This window comes from Sphaerodactylus townsendi, linkage group LG03, assembly GCF_021028975.2.
Source record: "Sphaerodactylus townsendi isolate TG3544 linkage group LG03, MPM_Stown_v2.3, whole genome shotgun sequence".
Classification (NCBI taxonomy): Eukaryota; Metazoa; Chordata; class Lepidosauria; order Squamata; family Sphaerodactylidae; genus Sphaerodactylus; species Sphaerodactylus townsendi.
This window is the reverse complement of record NC_059427.1, coordinates 175,307,623-175,320,052: the sequence shown is the minus strand read 5'-3', so window position 1 is coordinate 175,320,052 and position 12,430 is coordinate 175,307,623. Positions and strand designations below refer to the sequence as shown.

Here is a 12,430-nt window from a genome sequence, read left to right as displayed (position 1 = left end):
TGTGGTGGCAGCTGCTGCCGAAGGAACATTTTAAAAGATGGGCATAGCTAATCAAACCTCCAGCAGCTAAAAGCCCTGTTGGATAAAAGATCCCTATGGCTCCTCCCAAAATCTAAAAACACTTGGCAGGCAGGGTCTTAAACAGGGCCTTGTGAATTATTATTGTTATAATTTTGCTGAGGCACTGTTACCAGCACCATATGGCTCCAATTATTAAAGGAACTTTGTCCTCTGCTCCGTAGCAATACGTGTACATACTGTATTATCCATATATACATATACTCTCATAAGTACAGAGGCGTAGCTAGGGAAAATGGAGCCCGATGCAAAATCTGAGTTTTGCGCCCCCCTCCTCATACACTACAACGAAAGAACAATTTTTTGCACCAGGTCATCTCAAAGTTTTGCACCAGGTCATCACATTATAGAACTTGCCCCAACTCACAAATCTGAACGCATGCCCCAACTCACAAATCTGGGCTCCCTAGTTGAAACAACATTGAAAGTGATGCTGTTTGGGGGTGGTGGGGGAATCCGCCCTGAAACAGCATCACTTTTAATGCTGTTTATACTAGAAGCCCAGATTCTCCTTTTTTAAATCCCACCTTAAAGGGAGAATCTGGCCCAGGCTCCTAGACTAAACAACATTGAAAGCGATGCTGTTTCAGGGTGAATAGTCACTACCCCACCAAAAAAAAGCATCACTTTCAATGTTGGTTGTTGTGTGTTATCCAGGCTGCGTGACTGTGGTCTCTGGTAGATCTTGTCCCTAATGTTTCACCTGAATCTGTGGCTGGTCTGTTACACACTGTCGGACACAGATTTCCCTCTGTGATACACCTCTGAAGATGCCAGCCACAGATGCAGGCGAAACGTTAGGAACCAGATCCACCAGACCATGGCCACACAGCCTGGAAAACCCACCAGAACCAAGTTAAGACCTGTTTTTCCTGCCACGAAGGTAACAAGACTTAGAGATTTGATGACCTGCTCTTGAGCCTGAGATAATAAAGTGGAGTAGAAATCTTTTCAATTAGAGTTAACTAAACGTATCTTTCCTAGGAAAATCAGCCAAGGAAAATCAGCCAAGGTTATACACTGTGTCCAGGCTTATCTTATTATAGACTTCTCTCTGTGATACACCTCTGAAGATGCCAGCCACAGATGCAGGCAAAACATTAGGAACAAGATCTACCAGACCATGGCCACATGGCCGAAAAACCCACAACAACCAGTTGAATCCATCTGTGAAAGCCTTCAACAATACTTTCAATGTTTTTTAATCTAGGGAGCCCAGATTCTCCCTTTAAATCCACTCAGAAGGGACCAGAGTCTGCAGGAGGGACAATTTAGCGAGGTTTGCCTGTTAGGGGAGCAATGTTTAAGTTAGTAGTACCAAAATTTCAGGCTACTTTCAGGAGGCTATCCTGATGATACCACCCAGGTTTAGTGAAGTTTGGTTCAGGGAATCCAATGTTATGGACCCTCAAAGGGAAGCCCCATTTACTATTAGCTCCCATTGGAAACAATGGGGGATGGGGCACCCCCTTTGGGGGTTCATAACTTTGAACCCCCTAAACCAAACTTCAACAAACCTGGCTGGTATCAGCAAGAGACTATCCTAATGATAACCTGACATTTTGGTGCCGCTAGTCTAAAAACTGCCGACCAATAAAGTAAAAACACTAAAATATTTTTTTAAAAAAAAATTACATTTTTTTGATTTTTTGGTACCCCCCCCCCCCCCCTACCCAGGCGAGCCTGGTGCAACTATGTCACCCCCCCTGCCCCCTGGTGGCTATGCCACTGCATAGCTGTGGCCGTTTCCCCACTCCCCATTTGATGCAGGCTACTCACAGCAAGTAACCCGCAGTCCAGCGGCACTCCCACGGCGGTGGCAGAGGCAGCAGGCCAGCCACCCCGATTCTGGAACTTTTTCAACCCGTTAGTAGCGGCGCATCATTCCCACCACTGTTTGCAAAAGGCATCTTTAGGAAAAAAAAACCCTCATTAAGTTTCACGGGCCACTGCTCCCTAAGTAGCGGCGTGGGCCAGCTACACCATCAATCGAAAGACCCGCGGCGAGGCTCCAGCCAATCAGAGAAACAGACCCGCATTTTCTGGCTGGCGGAGAGAGACAGCAAAGCTTTTCCGGAAGGCACCCTGGCATGGTGGGGGTGCCGCGAACTTCAGCAGCTGAAAAGCAAGCGAGTTCAAGCTAAGACCCGGTTTGCGCCAGTTAGTTGTTGTTGTTTTTTTTTGAGAGTGGGGAAACGTACGCAACTGCTCTATATATTTACATTACACTACTTTAAGTACTTACTGGGTTTTTTTTGTCAATATCGCTATTCCAGTATTATCCAGGTGAGGTAAGTAGATGAAGGCGGAGATGCTTCATTTCTGCTTGCGTATTAACCTCTTCCACCTTATTGTTGTAAATTTCTCCACTTACCTGTGGAATGTCATAAAATCCCTACCATTCCTTTTTGTCCAGTCATACGCTGAACAAGCGGTCATCGGTGCCATTCTGTACAGCTCGTTCATAGCCAGTGTAGCTCAATATGAATGAACCTGTTTCCCTTGAGAATCCACTCAAATGGTGTACGGAAGGGGGGAAATTGGACACTTCCTGCTGCCATCGTTTGTGCAGGAAGCATTTGAAATCCCAGATTTTGCAAAAAGATCCCTAGTTTAGCGATTCTTGTAAAACCTGGGTTGAAATAAATGTAACACACTGAGCCCGTTTGGGGGAAGAGAACTGTGCAAAGTTCTTCCCCCAGTGGGATCTTTCCCTTTCTCAGCCCGTTATATTTGTCCTGTGCACAAGGCTGTTGTGTGCACAGCACAGTCCCAACTAACCTGTGTGCCAGGAACAAAATAATGCAGAGCTTTTTGTGTATTCAAGCTATGTTTGTTGTAGGAACACCATTTCTTGATAGGATAAATACAGGCCATTTATGCGTGTGTGGTCTCCTTTGCAGTGAGCATCCGTCCCCTTCGGGGGAATCTCCCCATAACACACATATAGCTTTCTCCAAGAGCTACAACTGCACCTCAAGCATGGAGAGAAGCCCTGTGGCTTTCCAGCTACCTGGAAGAAGCTCGGACCCTCCCCTCCCTCCTTGCACGGAGAAAATGAAGGAAAGGAGGAAGAATTGTGAATTTTGCTTTTCTGCAGGCCTTCAAGCTCCTCCCACCTTTTTCCTATGCTCACTAGGGTGTGACAGAATTCTTCTGAGCAGGGGATAGAGACCGGAGTGGGGTGGGGGGTGGGGGTGGAGCGAAAGGAAATTGGCTGGGGGGGGGGGGGGGCACTTTGCAGCAGCAGAATAATCCCATTTGCTAGGAAAGCAGCAGGAAAACCCCACTGTGAAGCACACAGCCACGTGGACCGTCGAAAGTGTACCAAAGACCATAGTTTCCTAATCTAGTCGAATTGACTGGGATGGAGAGGGATAGAGAACCTTCATCTTGTCCTCACGGTTCCACGATGGAGAAGTGAGCATTTGTGTGGAGGTGTGAGAAGGAGCAACTGGATTGGTTTCCCTGCTCCTCCACATGAAGCCTGCTGGGGGACCTTGGGTGAGTCACAGATCTCTCAGAACTCTCTCAGCCCCACCCACCTCACTTTAAGGTGTCTGTTGTGGGGAGAGGAAGGGAAGAGGAGTTTGTCAGCTGCTTTGAGACTCCTCACAGGGGAGAAAGGCGGGGTGTGAATCCAAACTCTTCTTCATCATCATCAAAGGGATAGTGTCAGAGTAGCAGAGAGAAGATGCCCACTGCCTTGACTCCTCCCTCCCTCCCTCCCTCCCTCCCTCCCTCTCTCTCTGCCTCTCTAGTCCAGTCCCACATGCAAGTCTGAGGGTTAGAGAGAGCGGAGACAGAGTCCCTTCTCTTCAACAGATCCGCATGGTGACAAGAGGGCATAGCCAGACATCCTTGGCGCGAGTGGGGATTTGGACCTCAGGTCTCCCAAATCCTTAGGCTCTAGCATTTTAGCAAAGCAAAGCATTTTTTTAATTGATCATTGTGCACGCTGCTAAACCTTGAGAATTCCTGACAGCAGCATTCCTCAGTGCACACACAATGTTCAGACTCATACCCATCCCTCCGCACCACCTTACCTCACCACCATCCACTTACACAGCTGACCAAATACATCAACACTGCAGCCACGGCCGAGTTTCAAATGTACAGCGCCTCTAGAGTAAAAGCTGTCTCTAAGCCTCTTTGTCCCTGGATGGAGCCTGTATGCGTTCTGGCCGGACCGGTAGCTGGTTCAAAGAGAGAGTGTGCACGGACTGAGGACAGTTCTCTCAAAATATTTTGGAGCTTGCGCTGAGCTTCGGGAGATTATAGAGTTCTTCCAAGGAGGGAGAGGGCAGCCAATAATCCTCTGTGCAGTGGTGGTCGCTTCCTATCTGCCACTGTGCAACTGGAAGACAACCATAGGCAGAATGCAGTAGGTTGTTAAAGACACTCTCTATAGCACAGTGCACAAGGACACCAGAGGAGTTTCCATTTTCGTTATTGTTTCCTTAAAAGTCTCCAGGTGGTAATTACAGTCTTTGCTGGGCCTTCGCCTTGTGACTTGCAGTCTGTAATGACCTCTAACTGCTGCATGGCTGGCCTGAAAACCTTGGAACTGTTCATTTGAGGAATAGCCCAAGAGACTAGATTAAGCACCCTGCTGCGCTGTTGCCTTTTAATGTGAGAGAAACGTTGGCAGGCACTTGCAGGAGTTACGAGGTGCAGTAAAATGATGGTCAAGCACTGCATGGATATGAAGCGCATGAATATGAATACCCCCCACATGGGGAGGAGGGCTCGTTTTCTGCGCGTGAAAGCATCAGGATGTGAACCCCTCACCCCCGATTTGCTCTAGCACAACTCAAGACTCCTCTCTGCTTTGGAGCCGGAAGAATAATGGTGCACCCAGCACTTGAGAGAGGCTCTGTCGCAAAGCAGGACGCGGGGGATAGTCAGGAGGCTGGTGGTGCTGTAGGAGGCATTGCTGCTGCTGCTGTTGTTCAGGATGACTTGTCCAGGGGTCACGCCCTCTGTGATGGTGGCTTTCCCAGCCAGGCTCCACTTTATCCTCCTGAAAGCCTGGAACCGTCCCTCAGCAAGGCTGAAAGCATTGGAGATCCTGGAAGAATCGCATTTGTCTGGGCGGCAGCGATCGAACAAAGAGCGTGATCTCACTGGTTCCTGTAGCGGATTTCTCCTCTGGGGAAAATCCCGTTTAGTTAACTCTAATTGAAAAGATTTCTACTCCACTTTATTATTCTCGGGTTCAGGTTTAAGCAGGTCCGTCAAACTCCTAAGCCTTGTTACCTTCGTGGCAGAGAAAACAGGTCTTAACTCTTGGACAGGGGGGGTTTTTCGAATACGTGTGGCCGTTGGTCTGGTGGATCTGGTTCCCTAACATTTTAAGCCTAAGCATCTGTGGTCTGGCATCTTCAGTGTTGTATCTGAGAGGGAAATCTGCGTAAAACAGGTATTGTAACGAACTTCCCTCTAAGAGACACCTCTAAAAGATGCCAATACAGATGCGAAGGCGTTTAGGGACGAACTCCGCAAGACCTGTTCCACACAGCCTGAAAAACCTCTTTCTCAACTGAATCGACAATGAATCAAACATGGCCAGTTACCTTAACATGTTTGTACAATGCTGGCAGCGCCAGAAAAAAGCAACTTCTGAGGGAATACTGTTAGGATGTTTGGATGCTTTGAGCTATTTGAAGAAAAGCTCCATTAGGTCTCTTGATGTCATTGTTTCCAGATTTCCACTCTTAGTTTTTTGGACCAGATTTGGGGGGGAGAGGTGGACTAGGAAAGTAAATGGGGAAGCCAGATTCTAGAGCATGTGTTTCCGTTTTGGGAAGAAGGCATTACAGTCCCCAGATTCTTCCTAGTTTCCAGGGTCGCCATCTCTGGTTAAGTCAGGAGACTCTCGGTGGGGTTTCCTGTTTTTGAAGCATGAGATTGTTAAGTTCCCTTCTGACAAGGGGAGCTTTTTTATTTTTTGACTCTTGATAGCTGATAACCTTGAAAGCCATTGTGGGGTATATTAAAGGGTGCCACTAGTTTCCCAGATCTATCTTTTAATCTCAGCGTTGTTTGGGAAACCAGCTGGCGTGGAGTTGGTTTTAGGAGTTTTGAAGCATACACCAAATGGATCTTTAGAGGCATTTTTTTCCAAGCGGTTCTGCAATGGCTTTGAAAGAATGCTTTTATGTCTCAAAATGAAGTGCAGGAAGAAAAGCTTGCGGTGATAAAAATGTTAAAATGGCTGTCAAACTGTAGGGTTGCCAACCTGCAGGTGCAGCCTGGAGTTCTTCCAAAATTTTTCTCCCAGAGAGAAAGAGGAAGGAGACCCCCCAAAAATAATGAAGTACCCCAAAGGGGATCAAAGCCGATATGATGTCCACATCTGAAGGGTGCTCCACCCTACTTCATGCTATGAGCATTCCAAGAGGCAAAGCAAAGGAAATCAGGCAAAGGGTGGGATCCAATAGTTCTCACCACTTCTGAGAGAGTGGTTACTAGTACTTTCACAATTTGAGTGCCGAGGATTGCTAAAGCAACCTCCCTGCCCAATAGGGACTGAAGCGTGTGTGTCGCGGCCCGGCCGGTGCCGCTGTTTGAATCCCTACCATGGGAAGCCTGCTATTGGCATTTTGGATCCCCACCACTGACATGCCGGTCACTTCTCTAGCAATGTTCCATTTGTTGTGGCAGATCCATGGCTGTACACAACTGGGTGGGGATGGTACTCCCACAATTCTGCCAAGGGAGAATAATAGCACCGGGGCGCTGCAAATGTATAATGGCCAGCACTCCCGCGTCGGAGTCCAGCAGTTCAGCAGAGCTCCCTTGAAAGCCGAAGCTACCATGATGTAGGGAGGAGAGCTGAACATGGCTGGCGGGATACGGGATAGGCAGGGCCCTAGTCTTCCGATCCCAGGATGGGGTTCACCCGGCTTGAGGACCACTGAAAGATCCCTTAATTTTGTGGATTTTGGAAAACCTGGAGTCGAAAAAAAGGAAAAATCATGGGAATTAAATCCATGAGGGATGGGGATTGTCACCCAGGCAAGTTCTCTTTCCCAACCCAGGGTGTTCCCTTAAGTGGTCATTACCCCATTCTCAGTTCCCATTAGGAAGGAGAGCCAGAGTTGCCAACTCCAAGCAGGAATTCCTGGGGTGGTGGCAAGCTTGAGGAAACCTCAGTGGGAGTGAAATACCGTCGGTCGGTAAGAACTTAGATCCCTCAGATCAGTCCTCAGGGAGCAACAAGTGGCATGAGGAGGTTAAGAGCACTCAAGGCGTGTCTGGAGGAGCACGGGTTTGATTCCCTGCTACAGCTAGGCTGCAGCTGTGGAGGCTCCTCCTGGGGTGAATTAGGGTGGCCTGTACACACTCCCACCACCACGCCAACTGGGTGACCAGGCTAGTCACAGCTTCTCAGAGCTCTCTCAGGCCACCACCTCACAGGGTGCTTTGTTGTGAGGGAGAAGGGCAAAGGAGATTGTAAGCACCTTCAAGTCTCCCTGCAGGAGAGAAGGATAGTTATAATCAAGACTCTTCTCTTTTCGCTAGCTGCTACTCCGGGACAGCTGATCTGTGCAGTCTGGAAATCAGTGGTCACTTCAGGAGATCTCCAGAGCCCACCTGGAACCTGGCAACCCTCTGGAAAGGAATTCTTTGGGTTTGTCCTCAATCATCAGAGGTGGGACAGAGGCAGAACGGCTTCCTTAATTCAAGTTTGTGATGCTAGAGGCAAGATTTGAACTGGGGGTTTTATGGGGTGTACACAAACCTCTTGGCTTCCGCACTGATACCTTCTCAGCTATATTAGGGTTGCCAGCTCACGGTGTGGAAATTCTGGGAGATTTGGCAGTGGTGGAGTCAAGGTTCAGGGAGGTGAAGCACCTCCGTGGGATATGATGCCATACAGCCCACCCCCAAAGCTGCCATCTTCTCCAAGAGAACCAATCTCTGCTATCTGAAGGTCAGTTGTCATTTCTAGGAGAATGTGAGGCCCACCTGGAGGGATTGAAATCCCCTGTCCCATCCACCGTTGGCCGTTTGTGGCTGCGTGCGGTGATGGGGAGCAGAAGCCCTCACCAGTGTAGTGGATCAAAATTTTAATGTGGGATTTCCCCATTGTGGTAGGGTGGGATTCAAACTGTAGTAGCGTGCGCCAATGGGAGGCTGGGGCGAGCACGACGGCTGAGGCGTGTAGCCAAACGATTCGAGGGTGGGGCATTCCTATGGCGGGGCTGGCAGGGCGCGGCACTGCAGCCATGCCTGGTCGCAGGGGAAGCTTGAGTGCACGAAGCGAAGGCTGCCATGCAATGCCGGTGCCTCACTGCTAGACTGCTTCAAGTTCTCGCGGCGCTGCTACGAGGAAGGAGAGTGGCTGTAAGGCCAAAATCCCGTGGCAAACTCACCAATTAGTAATTTCCTTTCGGTACACACAAACAATTAGTAAGCCTGTGTCTTCTTTCAGGGAACTCAGTGAGAACCTGCTGGATTACCTCTACCGCCTCACCACTCCGGTGATATCGGCTGCGTCCCAGCCCCCTGAGGCAGGCCGTGCTGAGGGGTTATTTATCTCCGCCATGCACCCAGTGGGCAGCACTTGTCCTCCACGTCTAATTGCCCCTGGATCTGCAGCTCGTAGGGCATTGGCACCCGCGTCCCGGACGGGCACGAATCTCTCGCTGCAGCCCCCGACGCGTTCCGTTCGCCCGTCCTTGTGATGATGCTGGCTAGGTGAGCCGGCGGGTCCCCTGGCGTTTGCCGGAACCAGGAGACGTGGTAGTCTTGGATGTGGCCACGCTCCAGGCGGCACTGCAAGACGGCCGTAGTCCCTTCAGCAAAGGAGGCCCGTGGAGGCTGGATTGGCAGGGGCTGCTGGAACGCTCTGCCTGGAAAGAAGGGTCCGGGTGGGCTCGTGCAAGTGGAAGGATGGAAAGGACTCTCCTCTTGCTCACAGCAGAGGCCCTTTCCCTCAGTGCCACCCGCCCACCCCGAGGTCAGGGGGCAACGTCTTCCGCTGTGCCTTAGTTAACACACTTGCTTTTCGTACAAGGGGAGAAGAATTTTAAAAGGGGAAAGGTGCGATGACCTGTGGGGGCGATGTCGCATCATGGCGTTCACTAGGCAGACCATGTTTATGGGGTGGTTTGTCTGCATCCGGATTGGTGATTCGGCAAACCCGCATCAAAGAAAAATCCAAAAAAGTCATTTGGGGGTGTGTGGGTGTGGGTGTGGGTGTTCGTTCTTGCAGCTATAAAAACCCTTCAAAAAGCCAAAGGCCGCATAACACAAGGTCACCCAGCTGACCGTGGGGAGTGCTCAGGCCATCTGAATTCCCCAGACTCACGCCCCTCCACGGCTCCAGAAGCGTGGAGAGCTGAGGAATCCAAAGTGGTTCCTCCAGATTGGGCTTGCGGGCTCTTAACCTCTCCTGCGCCACTGCTGCCTCAAGGCGGGACTTGGGGAGCCAGCCGAGCCACCAGCGGCATACCACCACAAAATGGTGCCTGGGGCAAACCCAGGGCGCTGCCCCCAGACCCCAGCCAAACTCCCCACCCGCCCCACTGCCCTGCCAAGCTCCCCTCGCCACCCCCTGCCTACCCCACCACTGCCCCCAGGCCCACGGCTGCCTCTGGCTCAGTCCAAGGCATGCAGACGACACGGCCTCCCTCTCTCCCTGCTGGCTTCCTCCCTGCCTTCCCAGGCAGGCCTCCTTATTCTCAGAGGAGAAGGAGGGGCCTGCCTGCCTCAGATTACGGCTGGGAAGCTGGGAGGGAGATGGGAGAGAGAGGGAAGGCTGCGACTGTGCCCCACCCAAAAAGCTCTGCCCCCGCTTCCCTGTTGACCCCCGGTGCCCTTTCTGAGACATGCCCACTTGGAAGCGAGGGGCGTAGGCAATCTGGAGGAACGGGGTTTTGATTCCCCAGCTCTGTCCGCCTGAGCTGTGGGAGGCTTATCACCAAATTCAGGGTTAGCCTGGGCACTCCCACACACGCCAGCTGGGTGACCTTGGGCTAGTCACAGCTTCTCGGAGCTCTCTCAGCCCCTCCCACCTCACAGGGTGTTTGTTGTGAAGAAGGAAGGGCAAGGAGATTGTCAGCCCCTTTGAGTCTCCTGCAGGAGAGAAAGGGGGGGGGGGATATAAATCCAAACTCTTCTTCTTCTTCTTGGTGGGGGACAGATCAGCCAGATCCTGCAGGCAGGATCTATTCCTGCCAGTGCTTTTTCAAGCCCTGCTGACTTTTTTTGCTGTTAAGTCACCGCTGACTTATGGTGACCCCTCACTGGGTTTTCAAAGCAAATGCGGAAGAGAGTTGGCTTGCCATTGCTTGCTTCTGTACGGCAACCCTAGATTTCCTTGGGGGTCTCCTGCCCAAGTGCTGACTCTACTTATAAGAGATTCTGAGATCTGACAAGATCAGGCTTGCTTGGCCAATCCAGGTCAGGGCTAAACTTATATAAAACCAGGCAAACCTGTTGAATAGTTTCACAAGCTGCCATGAGTGCCACATGGCACAGAAAGAACGACAAAAATAAAGACGTGACCACTGAGTGACTTGCAGGGGGCTTGTGGAAGCACGAGGGCCGAGCTTTCCACTTCCATTAAATATCTCAGATTACTTATTCATTTAGTTTAAGAAATTCCTGCTGACTTCCAGGGTACTAAAGAGCTCAATTCTACGCCCGGTGGTTTTAGCCTGGAGTAACTCAGGATTGCACTGCCGGCCCCAGGGAGATCCACAGGATCGCAGTCTAAAGCACTGTGTAATAATTTATTGCGATAGGATCGTCTCTGCCTGGACAGTTCCAATGACCACGAATCAACAGTGGGAAAAATAGTGGGCCTTTTGCTCTTTTCAGAACACCCTGGGCTGAATCCTCGATATTTTCATCTCCTCCACATGGACTAGCGACATGCTTAGGTTACGAATGGCAGAGCTGACCCACGTGAGAACTAAAAATAACAATCCTATGCAAGCCCCCCATGAGAATTAGTCATTCTGTATGTTATATGTAGAATCGTGTTAATAAAATGGTGTGCGTGTCAAGAGAAAATGAAGCACCTTTCCATGCTGCCTGATGAAGAGTTCTGTGTAATTCAGAAGTCTGCCCAGGCTTGCCCCAAAAGAACTAGATCTGAAGCTGTGCCCTACTTTGGCAATTCACTTGTTCTGTAGAAGCGGAGAGAAGGCAACCTGGTGCAGCTCGGCTTCGTTTTAGATCCCACAGAAAGAGGTCCAGTGGGTTTTACTTGGACGGGAGATGCCAGGGAGGGCTCAGAGAAAGGTGATGGCAACCCCTCCCCCTCTTGCCTTGGAAGCCCCTTGCTGGGGTCTCTGTAAGTTGGTTGTGACTTGAGGGCACTTACGTACATATTCTGTAAACTCATCATTTCTTCCAAGTCATAATTCAGCACAGAAGCAGGAAGGAATGGCCAAAGAAGAAGAAGAAGAAGAGTTGGGATTTATATCCCCCCTTTCTCTCCTGCAGGAGACTCAAAGGGGCTGACAATCTCTTTGCCCTTCCCCCCTCACAACAAACACCCTGTGAGGTAGGTGGGGCTGAGAGAGCTCCGAGAAGCTGTGACTAGCCCAAGGTCACCCAGCTGGCATGTGTTGGGAGCGCACAAGCTAATCTGAATTCCCCAGATAAACCTCCACAGCTCAGGCGGCAGAGCTGGGAATCAAACCCGGTTCCTCCAGATTAGATACATGAGCTCTTAACCTCCTACGCCACTGCTGCTCCAAAGGTTGGTGGGTGGGTGGACAAACACATCAGCTGACCTTTTTCTCCAAATCTTTTGGGTTCCCACCACCTTAAGAGCACTTTCCTATCATCTGCCCCCCTCTCCACAACAGTCGCTATGGCTGTTTGTTCTCTTGCAGCAAAAAAAACATTCACTGGGTCTGCACACTCACCACAGATGAAGAGGCTCAGGGAGAGGGACAGCTCCAGAACCCAAGAGCTTGTTCTTCTCATCTTGGAGAAGACTCCCCGACGAAACCACTCATGCAACGAAGGCACACTTCTCTATATGCACTGCGCTCATTTGCAAGCATTTGTGTAACAGCCGCTGGCTTTCCTGAGGTTCAGCCAATCTGCCTCAGCTATTGTTTGGAGGCAAACATCGAAAGAATTACAGTAAGCAAATGGTAGCAAGGGGTCTAGCCGTACAGAACAGTGGCACCAGGTCCCCAGGGGATCTTGTCCAAATGTTGTTGCGTTTCCAGCTATTTGCAAGAGAACGAGGCTCAATTGGCTAGATTACTCAGCATGGCTATAATAAGGTATTTTATTTCGTTGCAAATTCGAAGAGGTTTCTTCAGAACAATTGGTTTAATATTAGGTTTATGAAACCTTTCTGTAATGTTAAACCTAT

At 50.2% G+C, this 12,430-nt stretch overlaps 2 protein-coding genes across 3 annotated transcripts in view; one reads left to right on the top strand and one right to left on the bottom strand.

Annotated features, from left to right (window-relative positions):
• Window positions 1–4,754: 4,754 nt before the first annotated feature.
• On the bottom strand, window positions 4,755–12,133 carry LOC125428036. The gene is made up of 4 exons (XM_048487612.1): window positions 11,970–12,133; window positions 8,637–8,939; window positions 6,897–7,033; window positions 4,755–5,229 (listed from the first exon to the last, which is right to left on the bottom strand). Exons 1-4 carry the CDS (start codon window positions 12,028–12,030, stop codon window positions 4,882–4,884), a joined length of 849 nt encoding a protein of 282 aa, XP_048343569.1. The 5' UTR covers window positions 12,031–12,133; the 3' UTR covers window positions 4,755–4,881.
• LOC125430034 (sperm acrosome membrane-associated protein 3-like) overlaps window positions 8,652–12,430 on the top strand; it is a 38,231-nt gene continuing 34,452 nt past the window's right edge. The window contains exon 1 of one of the 2 annotated variants that reach the window (XM_048491708.1): window positions 8,652–8,779. The gene's annotated coding sequence lies outside the window, so the exon portion shown is untranslated. The remainder of the gene's footprint in view (window positions 8,780–12,430) is intronic. The other variant, XM_048491709.1, reaches the window with a different exon arrangement.